Source organism: Mixophyes fleayi, chromosome 1 (assembly GCF_038048845.1).
Source record: "Mixophyes fleayi isolate aMixFle1 chromosome 1, aMixFle1.hap1, whole genome shotgun sequence".
Lineage (NCBI taxonomy): Eukaryota > Metazoa > Chordata > Amphibia > Anura > Limnodynastidae > Mixophyes > Mixophyes fleayi.
In genome coordinates this window covers 392805996-392820950 of record NC_134402.1, presented here as the reverse complement: position 1 = coordinate 392820950, position 14955 = coordinate 392805996, and the positions used below count along the sequence as shown (strand labels likewise).

The window sequence follows — 14955 nt, the reverse complement described above, 5'->3', positions numbered from 1 at the left end:
TTAACACAGTGTATTGATCTACTTTTCGTTTGTTTTCCGTAGGGATGTGCACCGGCGACTTTTGAGGTCTCGTGTTTTGTGTTTTGGATCCGGATTTTCGTTATTTTTGGGGTTCGGATTTGTCTCGCAAAACACTTGACGAAAGGTCTCGGTTCGGATTTAAGGTTTTGGATTCGGATTTTTTTTGAAAAAAACATAAAAAGTTTAAAAATCAAGTTTTTGGGCTTATTTTCACTCCTAGGCTATTATTAACCTCAATAACATTCAATAACAAGCATTTCCACTAATTTACAGTGTATTCTGAACACCTCACAATATAGTTATTAGTCCAAAACGTTGCAACAAGGTATCTTTCTGGACTGCGTAGAGGAGTGGGTCACCACAATATATATTAAAAACCCTGAACTTTTATGATTCGCACCAATAAATGTACCTGGACTGCGTAGAGGAGTGGGTCACCACAATATATATTAAAAACCCTGAACTTTTATGAATCGCACCAATAAATGTACCTGGACTGCGTAGAGGAGTGGGTCACCACAATATATATTAAAAACCCTGAACTTTTATGATTCGCACCAATAAATGTACCTGGACTGCCTAGAGGAGTGGGTCACCACAATATATATAATAAGAAAACCATCAACTTGTATGATTCGCACCAATAAATGTACCTGGACTGCGTAGAGGAGTGGGTCACCACAATATATTAAAAACCCTGAACTTTTATGAATCGCACCAATAAATGTACCTGGACTGCGTAGAGGAGTGGGTCACCACAATATATTAAAAACCCTGAACTTTTATGAATCGCACCAATAAATGTACCTGGACTTCGTAGAGGAGTGGGTCACCACAATATATATAATAAGAAAACCATCAACTTGTTTGATTCGCACCAATAAATGTACCTGGACTGCGTAGAGGAGTGGGTCACCACAATATATTAAAAACCCTGAACTTTTATGAATCGCACCAATAAATGTACCTGGACTGCGTAGAGGAGTGGGTCACCACAATATATTAAAAACCCTGAACTTTTATGAATCGCACCAATAAATGTACCTGGACTGCGTAGAGGAGTGGGTCACCACAATATATATTAAAAACCCTGAACTTTTATGATTCGCACCAATAAATGTACCTGGACTGCGTAGAGGAGTGGGTCACCACAATATATATAATAAGAAAACCATCAACTTGTTTGATTCGCACCAATAAATGTACCTGGACTGCGTAGAGGAGTGGGTCACCACAATATATATTAAAAACCCTGAACTTTTATGATTCGCACCAATAAATGTACCTGGACTGCGTAGAGGAGTGGGTCACCACAATATATTAAAAACCCTGAACTTTTATGAATCGCACCAATAAATGTACATGGACTGCGTAGAGGAGTGGGTCACCACAATATATTAAAAACCCTGAACTTTAATGAATCGCACCAATAAATGTACCTGGACTGCGTAGAGGAGTGGGTCACCACAATATATTAAAAACCCTGAACTTTTATGAATCGCACCAATAAATGTACCTGGACTGCGTAGAGGAGTGGGTCACCACAATATATTAAAAACCCTGAACTTTTATGAATCGCACCAATAAATGTACCTGGACTGCGTAGAGGAGTGGGTCACCACAATATATATAATAAGAAAACCATCAACTTGTATGATTCGCACCAATAAATGTACCTGGACTGCGTAGAGGAGTGGGTCACCACAATATATTAAAAACCCTGAACTTTTATGAATCGCACCAATAAATGTACCTGGACTGCGTAGAGGAGTGGGTCACCACAATATATATAATAAGAAAACCATCAACTTGTTTGATTCGCACCAATAAATGTACCTGGACTGCGTAGAGGAGTGGGTCACCACAATATATATTAAAAACCCTGAACTTTTATGAATCGCACCAATAAATGTACCTGGACTGCGTAGAGGAGTGGGTCACCACAATATATTAAAAACCCTGAACTTTTATGAATCGCACCAATAAATGTACCTGGACTGCGTAGAGGAGTGGGTCACCACAATATATTAAAAACCCTGAACTTTTATGAATCGCACCAATAAATGTACCTGGACTGCGTAGAGGAGTGGGTCACCACAATATATATAATAAGAAAACCATCAACTTGTTTGATTCGCACCAATAAATGTACCTGGACTGCGTAGAGGAGTGGGTCACCACAATATATTAAAAACCCTGAACTTTTATGAATCGCACCAATAAATGTACCTGGACTGCGTAGAGGAGTGGGTCACCACAATATATATAATAAGAAAACCATCAACTTGTTTGATTCGCACCAATAAATGTACCTGGACTGCGTAGAGGAGTGGGTCACCACAATATATATTAAAAACCCTGAACTTTTATGATTCGCACCAATAAATGTACCTGGACTGCGTAGAGGAGTGGGTCACCACAATATATATTAAAAACCCTGAACTTTTATGATTCGCACCAATAAATGTACCTGGACTGCGTAGAGGAGTGGGTCACCACAATATATATTAAAAACCCTGAACTTTTATGATTCGCACCAATAAATGTACCTGGACTGCGTAGAGGAGTGGGTCACCACAATATATATTAAAAACCCTGAACTTTTATGATTCGCACCAATAAATGTATCTGGACTGCGTAGAGGAGTGGGCACTGGGCACCACAATAAAATATATAAAAAACCTTCAACAGGTCTGCATTACACTACACATACGGCTGCTCCTCCATCCTCTCCATCATATACATGTTGGAGTTTTAGCGTGTGACAACCTCTTGTTTTTGATAATGTCAGTGCATTTTGAATATTTTTTAATTTGCCCCACACCACTGAATGTACTTTATCTATGATACGCATCTATCTATCTTGACTGCGTAGTGTGGTGGCCCCGGTACACAATTTGGTACCGAGGCCACAATATAATTAAAAAACCCTCCACGTGTCAGAATTCCACCAAAAAAGGGTATGGACTGCGTAGTGTGGTGGCCCCGGTACACAATTTGGTACCGAGGCCACAATATAATTAAAAAACCCTCCACGTGTCAGAATTCCACCAAAAAAGGGTATGGATTGCGTAGTGTGGTGGCCCCGGTACACAATTTGGTACCGAGGCCACAATATAATTAAAAAATTGGGCATCAACTGTCACCGTTGTTTAATATCTGATACACCTAAATATGGACTGCACAGTGGAGTGGCCCCGGTAGTAAATTTGGTGCCGGGGCCACAATACCTCCTCCAACTTCCAAGTGTAGTGTTTATAAAGACAGACAGCGTCGAAGTGTTATTAGTTGACTTTCTTAACCCTAAAATTGTCCCTGTTGCAAATATTCATGCAATGGACAGTTACTTTTTTATTGAAAGACTCAAGCTTTCAAGTGTAGTGTTTATAAAATATAAACAACAATACAGTAGTTTTAGAGCACGTCTACCTCTTGTTTTAAATTATGACAGGGCATTTTACTTTTGGTTTAATTTCTTGAATTTTTTTAAATTTGGTTTTACTTTTTGAACATGGCAAACGACTGTTGATTGGTCATATAATGCAAAAAAAAAAGGTCCAAGATGGAATTGTCCTTGGGCCCTCACACCCACCCTTATGTTGTTGAAATAGGACATGCACACTTTAACAAACCAATCATTTCAGCGACAGGGCCTACCAAACAACTTTGGCTGAAATGATTGGTTTGTTTGGGCCCCCACACCAAAAAAGCTATTCATCTCTCCCTGTACAGACTAAACAGGCTCTACTGAGGCAAGATGTCGTCCTCATCCTCAACCTCTGATTCCTCTCCCCCTACAGTGTGTACTTCCTCCTCATCACACATTATCAATTCGTCCCCGCTGGACTCCACAACCACAGGTCCCTCTGTAGTATCTGGAGGGCAGTGCTGTACTTCATTGAGGAATTGATTATTCATTTTTATAAACATCATTTTTTCAACGTTGTGAGGAAGCAACCTCCTTCGCCGCTCACTGACCAGGTTCCCCGCTGCACTAAAAACTCTTTCCGAGTACACACTGGAGGGGGGACAACTCAGGTAAAATAGAGCCAGTTTGTACAGGGGCTTCCAAACTGCCTTTTTTTCCTGCCAGTAACAATATGGACTGTCTGACATGTCTACTTGGATGGTGTCAGCAAAGTAATCATCCACAATTTTTTCTATTGTGACAGCATCCAATGCAGCGAGAGTAGACATGTCTGCAATGGTTGGCAGGTCCTTCAGTCCGGACCAGATGTTATCAGCATCCCCGCCAGTGCCTCTTTTGGGAAAACTGAGCTTTTTCCTCGCAGCCATAGATGTGGAAGAAAATGAGGGTGGAGCTGTTGGCATGTCACGGTCCTCTTCAGAGGACAATCTCCTGACCAGCAGGTCTTTGCACCGCTGTAGACTTGTGTCCGCCGGTAACAGAGACACAACATACGCTTTAAACCGAGGATCGAGCACGGTGGCCAGAATGTATTCCTCTGACTTTAAAAGAGTGACCACCCTCGGATCCTGGCAAAGCGTACGAAGGGCTACATCCACAAGAGCTACATGCTTGGTGTAATCGCAATGGCTTACCAGCTCCTCCCTCACTTTCTCCAGCTGCTTCTGCAACAGCCTGATCAGGGGAATGACCTGACTCAAGCTGGCAGTGTCGGAACTGACTTCTCGTGTGGCAAGTTCAAATGGCTGCAGAACCTTGCACAACACGGAAATCAGTCTCCACTGCGCTTGACTGAGGCGCATCCCCACTCCTTTGCCTATGTCGTAGGTGGCTGTGTAGGCCTGAATAGCCTTTTGCTGCTCCTCCATCCTCTGCAGCATATAGAGGGTGGAGTTCCAGCGCGTCACAACCTCTTGTTTGAGGTGATGGCAGGGCAGGTTCATGCTTTTTTGATGTGCCTCTAGTCTGCGGTAGGCACTGGCTGAATGCCGAAAGTGTCCAGCAATTTTGCGCGCCACCGCAAGCATCTCCTGCACACCCCTGTCACTCTTGAGGTAATGCTGCACCACCAAATTAATGGTGTGGGCAAAACATGGGACGTGCTGGAAATTGCCCATATTTAATGCCCGCACAATGTTACTGGCATTGTCTGACACCACAAATCCCCATGAGAGTCTAAGTGGGGTAAGCCACTGGGAGATAATTTCCCTCATTTTCTCTAATATGTTGTCAGCGTTGTGCCTCTTATTAAAGCCTGTAATACACAATGTTGCCTGCCTTTGCACGAGCCGCCATTTTGTAGTTGCTGCTACTGATGCAGCTGTTGCTGTTGCTGCGGAAGGGGATGCATCTACCCAGTGGGCTGTCACAGTCATATAGTCCTTCGTTTGCCCAGAACCACTTGTCCACATGTCCGTGGTTAAGTGGACAGTGGGTACAACCGCATTTTTTAGAGCACTGAGGACACTTGATCGTACTTCTCTGTACATTTTTGGTATCGCCTGCCTAGTGAAGTGGAATCTCGACGGGATTTGGTACCGGGGACACAATACCTCCATCAACCCTCTAAATCCCACTCCACTGATGGCGGACACCGGGCGCACGTCTAACACCAACATTGCAGTTACAGCCGCAGTTATACGCTTTGCAATAGGGTGACTACTATCGTATTTTGTGGTCATGGCAAACGACTGTTGGACGGTCAATTGTTTTGTGAAAGACTTAGCGGTCTTACGACTTCCCCTCTGGGAAGATGACCGACTAACAGCAGCAACAGCAGCAGTGGCAGTAGTAGGCGTACCGCTGCAGGATTCCTCGGATGAATCCCGTATTGAGGAGGACTCAGTCTGGCTGCTGACTTGGGCTGCAGGACTGAATCTGATGGAGATTGTGGAGGAAGTTGACGAGGAGGGTGTTGCTGGTGTGTATCCAACTGGACCACGGGATTTAGGTGTCCCTGTACCGATGAGGGTCCTAGCCCCAGTTCCTGAACTAACCACTGAACTATGAAGGTTATTCAGGTGACGTATAAGGGAGGATGTTCCTAGGTGGGCAAGATCCTTACCCCTGCTTATTTGAGCTTTACATAAGCTACATATGGCCATACATTGGTTGTCTGGATTTGGATAAAAATAACTCCAGACCGAAGAGGTGCATTTTTTGGTCTTCTGACCAGGCATGACGATGGGCTTTTTCATCCCATGGACATCAGCTGTTTCTCCCCCTGGTGCCTCATTTACAATAACCACATCACCATCCTCATCATCAAGTTCCTCCACAGCGCCAGCTACATCATCAATAGCCTCTTCCCGAGCCACCTCTTCCCGTACAGTGATGGGAAGGTCAGGCTTGACAACCACCAACATCCTTGGACTCGCCTTGTGGATTTGTGATAATTTCTCTTTAGAAGGCAGAGTTGTTTGCTGTTTTGTTGCTGACAGCATAACTCTCTTCAATTTTTTGTAGGGGGGGGGGGAGGAGGAGGGCTAAGATCCGTGGGTGAAGCTGAATCACTAGTCATGAACACGGGCCAGGGCCTAAGCCGTTCCTTGCCACTCCGTGTCGTAAATGGCATATTGGCAACTTTACGTTTCTCCTCAGATGATTTTAAGTTTCTCTTTTTGCTACTTTTTCTTAACTTTGGCTTTTTGGATTTTACATGCCCGGTACTACGAGATTGGGCATCGGGCTTGGAAGACGACGTTGATGGCATTTCATCGTCTATGTCATGACTAGTGGCAGCAGCTTCAGCATTAGGAGGAAGTGGGTCTTGATCTTTCCCTACTTTATCCTCCAAATTTTTGGTCTCCATTATATGTAGCACAAGATACTGCAGAATGTGTGAACTTGGTAATATTGCAGTACCAATGGACTTATACTGCTGTATTGGTTTTGCAAATTTGGTTATAATTATTATATATTTATTTTTTTTTAAATTTTTTATTTTTTTTTACTTTTTTTTTATTTTTTAAAAACTTGGGAATAATGGGGAAATAACTATGCCCTTAGAAGCACAGAGCACAGGACACAGCACCACTGGACTGAACAGGACACGGCACAGGACCCAGCAGCACTACGGAACTCAGCAGGACAGAGCACAGGACACAGCACCACTGGACTGATACTGCAGAATGTGTGAACTTTGTAATATTGCAGTACCAATGGACTTATACTGCTGGATTGGTTTTGCAAATTTGGTTATAATTATTATATATTTTTTTTTTCATTTTTAATTGTAATTTTTTTTTTATTTTTTAAAAACTTGGGAATAATGGGGAAATAACTATGCCCTTAGAAGCACAGAGCACAGGACACAGCACCACTGGACTGAACAGGACACGGCACAGGACCCAGCAGCACTACGGAACTCAGCAGGACAGAGCACAGGACACAGCACCACTGGACTGATACTGCAGAATGTGTAAACTTTGTAATATTGCAGTACCACTGGACTTTTACTGCTGAATGTGTGAACTTGGTAATATTGCAGTACCAATGGGCTTATACTGCAGGATTGGTTGTGCAAATTTTGTGGTAATTAAAAAAAATTAAAGTAGTTTTTGGTATTTTTTTAAATAACTTTTTTTTATTTTTTTAAACACAGGGGAATATTGGGGAAATAACTATGCCCTTAGAAGCACAGAGCACAGGACACAGCACCACTGGACTGAACAGGACACAGCACAGGACCCAGCAGCACCACTGACCTCAGAAGGACAGAGCACAGCACACAGCACCACTGGACTGATACTGCAGAACACAGCACAGCACAGCACAGCACAGAACTAAACAGCACAGCACAGAACTAAACAGCACAGCACGAGATCTACCAGGACAGAGGACCACCTAACACACCCTCCCTCTACCCTGATCAATGCCCGAGTGAAGATGGCGGCGACTAGCGGGGAATTTATAGGATCCGAGTATCGCGAGATCCGACAACGGGATTATGAGTCAGAGCCTCAGTTTCACATTTGAATTTGGCGCCAATACCCGGATCTGTCTCGGATCCGACTCGGATCCGCAACGTTCGGGTGGGCTCGGATTTCATAAATCCGAGTGCGCTCATCCCTAGTTTTCCGCAGTCCCCATAGAACTCTGCATTGAGCTATGCATTCTATTTAAGCTTACCTGTCACCTATATAAAATGGTATATGTAATAACCATAAAGCCATGTGCAGAAATGTACTACATTCCATAAAAATCAGATGCTATGGGAACGGCAATGTTTAATGATTTACGTAGCAATCACTAACTTCAAGTCCCTGCAATCTTGTAAACTTATGTAAGTGATGTCTGCCATCTCTTTTACCTGTATTATTTTCACTCCTGAGTTATTGTAATGAAAGTCTACTATGGCAATCTTCACAAACAATTGTATTAGCACCACCATAGAAAATAGGTAAAGTTCTATCCCAATGATAATTTTATATGTTCATTACGCAATATTTATATTAAATAAATTTAGGGTTAAGAGACGTTTAAGGTTAATGATTGACACGTAATAAATAGTGATTGACATGTAAAACCTTGAAAATGTATTTTTGTACTTACCACTACAAGAGCTTTGTAATGCAGAGCAAGTCAAAAATAATTATGAAATAAAAAATCGTTTGCAGAAGTACATAAGGGAATTCTGCATTGAGGAGCTCACAGCGCAATAGGAGACATACAGAGTTACATGGCAGGAAACATGAATTTGCTGATTCATTAAGTAAGTACAAAAAGGTAAAATTACTACATTGGTGTCTCTAAAGCATGAATTCCTCTTTGTCAACAAATATGTACAATATAAACTAACATCCAGAATACATGGGCTCCCCTTTATACCTATTTTCAGGTTAACCCTTGGGACAGCACAAGAGTTGACAAAAATATGCTGAAAATGTTATCAAAGTTTACTGATAACCAGGCAGACTATATGAGCATTGCTTAGCCTGTTTTATCACCTAGTTGTAGTACATAAGAAGTAAATATAAAACAAAACATATCATACAATATTTCCAGTGCATTATGCAAGTACATGCATAGAAGCATTGAAATGCCATAGCTATGCTTTGCTTTATGCACTCATATCCTTACTTTTATAAAATAAAGTCAAGTTTATTTTTCATACATAACTACATCCAACACTCCCCTTCCCAACTGACTCAGACTGACTCCAGAAACATAGAGGGGCAACTTACTCCATCATCATCATCATCATCATTTATTTATATAGCGCCACTAATTCCGCAGCGCTGTACAGAGAACTCATTCACATCAGTCCCTGCCCCATTGGAGCTTACAGTCTAAATTCCCTATTATAGACACACACTCACACACAGAGACAGACAGACAGAGAGGGAGAGACTAGGGTCAATTTTTTGATTGCAGCCAATTACCCTACCAGTATGTTTTTGGAGTGTGGGAGGAAACCGGAGCACCCGGAGGAAACCCACGCAAACACAGGGAGAACATACAAACTCCACACAGATAAGGCCATGGTCGGGAATCGAACTCATGACCCCAGTGCTGTGAGGCAGACGTGCTAACCACTAGGCCACTGTGCTGCCAAATGTGTTTTTATGCCCAGGGTCAGATTCAAAGTAACATAGTCTCTTGGGTTACTAGATATACAAATACCAAAATATTTAAACTTATCAGTCCATACTAAAGAACATTCCATCTGTTGGACATAGGCCTGACATTGGGAAAATACTAGATTTATGCCAATGTATGCGGAGACCCGAGTATTTTCCAAAATCCTCTACTACATATTAAATTGTATAAATGCTCAAGAAATATTAGCATGTCATCTGCATACAGGACAATAGTGTCCACTACTAATTACAACCGGCTCGTGGACCAGTCACTAATGCACATAGCACTAAGGATAACTGGCACCCTGCCTGGTACAACTCTCCATTGTGCACCCACCATCAACACTGAAGCAGCATCATCATCATCACCATTTATTTATATAGCGCCACTAATTCCGTAGCGCTGTACAAAGAACTCACTCACATCAGTTCCTGTCCCATTGGAGCTTACAGTCTAAATTCCCTAACTCACACACGCACACACACACACACACACACACACACACACACACACACACAGATTAGGGTCAATTTGTTAGCAGCCAATTAACCTACTAGTATGTTTTTGGAGTGTGGGAGGAAACCGGAGCACCCAGAGGAAACCCACGCAAACACGGATAAGGTCATGGTCGGGAATTGAACTCATGACCTCAGTGCTGTAAGGCAGAAGTGCTAATCACTAAGCCACCGTGCTGCCCCATGCATGCAGCAACTGAATCCATTTAATAAAACTATGACTGATCAAAAAATCTGCGTATGACTTCCTACAGAAAACACCACTTTATAGAAATAAATACCTTGGTGGCATTTAGTGAAAACACCAACGCATCTTGATGTGCAATTTGTAAATATGTCAGGGGTTTAGTCAGGTTAGTGGACCTGCCTGGCATAAACCCTGTCAGATCCGGATGCATAATGGTAGTAATTTCAGTAACTCCCTTTTTGAGTACCTTGTAACTAGCATCTTGGCTAGAATAGAGGCCTGTAGTATGCATGGGAGCAAACGAATTGTCATAGGCAATTCAATAATTAATAACTTAATGATGCCTCTGACATATATAGCGGCAGAGACCCCCTTTTAGGTGTCTGCTCACAGGTCTTGCACTGTTTTGTGATAAGAGCACACAAGCTGAGTGTATGGTATAGCCCAGTATTTCACGAATGCATGGTATGCTTTTAGAGTCATAGAGTAATGATAGTTGTCATTTATACTGTACCACGTGATACACAGGGGTCCTGCTCTGTTTTCAGACACACATTTTTTTCACCATATTCTCCGCTGTTCAGATCATTCATGATATCCTTAACCAGTTGGTGGGCACAGCGTGGCAGGGATTTCCAGGAGAAAATGAGGGCAGCTCTGTCAGCAGCACTAGCTGTTGTTCGTCTCCCCACTGGCTGAAGCAGATTACCGAATCCCTAGAACAGTGTTGGCTAACCTGTGACACTCCAGGTGTTGTGAAACTACAAGTCCCAGCATGCTTTGCCAATATATAGCAGCTTATTGCTGGAAGGGTATGCTGGGACTTGTAGTCTCACAACACCTGGAGTGTCACAGGTTAGCCAACACTGCCCTAGAATGATTGGTGACTGAGGTTATGTCAGAGCATCTCCTCCTTTGAAGTCGTGCCCACATAATTGACATGTACCCTAATCATTAATATCTTTAAATCTTTATAAATGTGTCAGTCAGTAAAGATTACACTTGAACTCCAGCAACGAGATATGGAAAACATGCACTGTTAGCAGTACCTGAAGACCTGGATGCAGAACATATTGGAGTAGACAAAGCTTGTTAACTGATTGCAAACTCTTAAAATCACCTTCTATAGAAAACAATGCATTGTATCCGCTCGTTTAAATGTAAAGTTAACAAAACAATTTTTGTAGACTGACAGAACTGAACTTACCTCAAAAGTGACCGTCACGGTTCCGTAGGTGCCCTTCTCCCTCAGAAGTATAAGCGGCAGGGATTGGTTTCTACCCCTCGGTTCATTCACTGAGATGAAGGGAGACTAAACCACAAAAGAATAAAGACACATTCAGAAATTGCTAAAACATCGCACAAGGAGGCAGAGCACAATGTAACTAAGGAGATGTCCCACAGACAAATGAATCCTTATTCACATAATCCATTCACGTCACACTCCAATGCAGCCAATTAGCTCAGGGGTGGAAAAAACACAACTTGAAAGAATATAAGTGATACTATAGAGAACTGTATACTATGTCTATGTTTACAAAGAGTTGTCAAAGGAATGGCTGTGGTTGCACGCCTTGTAATCTCTTGTGTGGCCTCCAGTTTTCCCAAAACATCCCTACTTACCACACTTTGACATAACTGCTTAAAAAAAATCCACGTGGAAATTTTCACATACACAGTATGTGGGCCAGCCTAGGAAGATCTTATATCGCACTATGTTATATAACTACTCTTATATATAACTAGCAGAATACCCGGCGTTGCCCGGGATTTAAAGAATTTTAAGACACAACTGTGTTACAAAGTGTTTCTCTGAGTTTGAAGAGACCAGTTACTTGATGAAGCGGCATTAAACCATTCCCAATATTTAAGAAATGATCAGCAAACTGACCGTCCATTGTGTTGCCATGCAGAGAAACTCTCATATTTGTGGTTAGTCGCAAAGTGCGAACATGCCTGGAAAGATGTGATGATTTAAGGCATGCATTAATTTCATCCACCATTGTTCCTTTTGGAATGACCGGCAATGTTTGTCAAAAATCTCCAGCCAATACAACAGTGACTCAACCCATTAGTAAATCATTGCCTCTTAAAAATTGAAGTGTTTGATTGAGGGCCTGTAAAGCATTTTTGTGTGACATGGTGCATTCATCCCATACAATGACCTGATATTGCTGCAGAATCTGAGTTTTTTCTGTTCGTTTAGTGATATTGCAGACGTGAGTTTCACTTCGGGCCAGATTAAGCGGTAACTTGAAAGCTGAATGTGCTGTTCTTCCACCAGGGAGCAAAGTTGCAGCAATTCCAGAAGAGGCCACAGCAATAGCTATCTTGGAATGTACTCGAATTTTAGCAAGTAACAACTTGATGAGAAACGTCTTACCTGTTCCTCCGGGTGCATCCAGAAAAAATATATTTCCCCTTTTTTTTGGAACTTCTTCCAAGACATTGTTCCAGACATTCCAGAGTTATGGTCGTTTTAGATGATTTTTAGTTGTTATCCCCCTCGCCAACCCCAGCCTTAGGAGTGGTAGGGGTGTCTTGCCCCCACAATATTTGTTGTCAGACTGTAAGTCATATGTGTACCAGGTTTGGTGTAAATTGTTCCAGACATTCCAGAGTTATGGTTGTTTTCGTTGATTTTTAGGTGTTACCCCCCTCGCCACCCCCACCTGTCACGGGCACTAGGAGTTGCTTACCCGAGTTTCACCAGATGGCACTCTGCTAGAGAGGCGGGGTTATGGCACGCACCTCAAAGCAGGCAGGTGAATGATTGGAGCGACACAACAGCAGGAGAGTAGAGATAGTCTGAGGAAGTCAGCTACTTGCAGCTATGGTTAGAGGAAAGTCAGCGACTTGGAGCAGTAAACTGGAGGCTGAAGATAATGTAGACACGAGGAGTGGACGTGGATAGGTGATGGTAGGTAGAGGAGGAGTCAGTGGTCTGCGTACAGCAAGTTGTACCACTGTAGTGATGGGAAGAATAGTACTGGTGCAGGTTGGTAGCAGGGTAGTCGGTGGTCTGCGTTCAGCAAGTTGTACCACCGCTATGGTGAGGAGTCTGGTCCAGGTGTAGGTAGGTAATAGGAGAGTCAGTGGTCTGCGTATAGCAAGTTGTACCACCGCTGTGATAGGAGGACTTGTCCAGGTGCGGGTAGGTAGCAGGGAAGTCAGTGGTCTGCGTGCAGCAAGTTGTACCACTGCTGTGAGAAGGAATGAGGACTTGTCCAGGTGCAGGAGAGTGAAGTTGAAAGGCAAACTGTGGCTGTATGGAAACAGCACGAGTAGAGCAATGTCTTGTGAGGCAGAGATGGAAGGCACAATGAATAGTCTGTATGGAGTAGATGCCTTGCAGTGAGGAGAAGCTGGTCACAGCAGATATGCACAATAACGCTAAGTAGTAGCGTGAGGAGATATCGTAGCTTGAGTGAAAGCTTGTCCTAAATGAAGCAATGCAGTAACACAGTCTATATGGGTACTTGTACCCTGTGCAGCAAACAACAATGGATACAACTGGTATGCGAGTAATAGGCAATAGTCAATAGTCAGTAGAGCATACCCAGTTGTGTAGATCCGGAATAAGCTGAGAAGTGAAGCGTTGTAGCGGTATGGGAACCGCCGCTGAGTTGAGCAGGGAGCAGCGTGGAAGCTGAAGCACGAGTAGAGCTGGAAGCAGTTTGGAAACTGTACACACGATTAGAGCTGGAAGCAGTTTGGAAACTGCACACAGGAGTAGAGCTGGAAGCCATTTGGAAACTGCACACAGGAGTAGAGCTGGAAGCAGTTTGGAAACTGCACACAGGAGTAGAGCAGGAAGCAGTTTGGAAACTGCACACAGGAGTAGAGCTGGAAGCAGTTTGGAAACTGCACACAGGAGTAGAGCTGGAAGCAGTGTGGAAACTGCACACAGGAGTAGAGCTGGAAGCAGTTTGGAAACTGCACACAGGAGTAGAGCTGGAAGCAGTTTGGAAACTGCACACACCTATAGAAGTTCACTGGGAGTGAGACTTCAAGATCAGGCCACTACCAAAGGCTGCAGGTGCCTTAAGTAGGGAGGGGTAATTGATCCATCAATCACATTAGTGGTCAGGTGTAGTTGTTAAAGGGACCTGCGCATGCCCAGTGCGACAGGATGGCGGACGGCCGCGGTTCCACACAGGTGTGAGCGGGAAAGATGGAGAACCACGTACCAGAGTGGAGGCACTCACACTCCGGTGAGTGACACCACCCTTAGGAGTGCTAGGGGTGTCTTGCCCCCACAATATTTGTTGTCAGACTGTAAGTCATATGTGTACCAGGTTTGGTGTAAATTGTTCCAGAGTTATGGTCGTTTTCGATGATTTTTAGGTGTTACCCCCCTCGCCACCCCCACCCTTAGGAGTGCTAGGGGTGTCTTGCCCCCACAATATTTGTTGTTAGACTGTAAGTCATATGTGTACCAGGTTTGGTGTAAATTGTTCCAGACATTCCAGAGTTATGGTCGTTTTAGATGATTTTTAGGTGTTACCCCCCTCTCCACCCCCCCCCCACCTTAGGAGTGCTAGGGGTGTCTTGCCCCCACAATATTTGTTGTCAGACTGTAAGTCATATGTGTACCAGGTTTGGTGTAAATTGTTCCAGACATTCCAGAGTTATGGTCGTTTTAGATGATTTTTAGGTGTTACCCCCCTCGCCACCCCCACCCTGTAATGAATTTCAATTTTAAATTTTTTTAGTTGCCT

The 14955-nt window shown here is 43.2% G+C and overlaps 1 protein-coding gene across 1 annotated transcript in view; it reads right to left on the bottom strand.

The window, feature by feature from the left end:
* ADGRV1 (adhesion G protein-coupled receptor V1) overlaps positions 1-14955 on the bottom strand; it is a 397132-nt gene that overhangs the window by 342631 nt on the left and 39546 nt on the right. The window contains exon 5 of the mRNA XM_075212995.1: positions 11442-11546. Within this exon, the coding sequence (XP_075069096.1) occupies positions 11442-11546 (105 nt within the window). The remainder of the gene's footprint in view (positions 1-11441; positions 11547-14955) is intronic.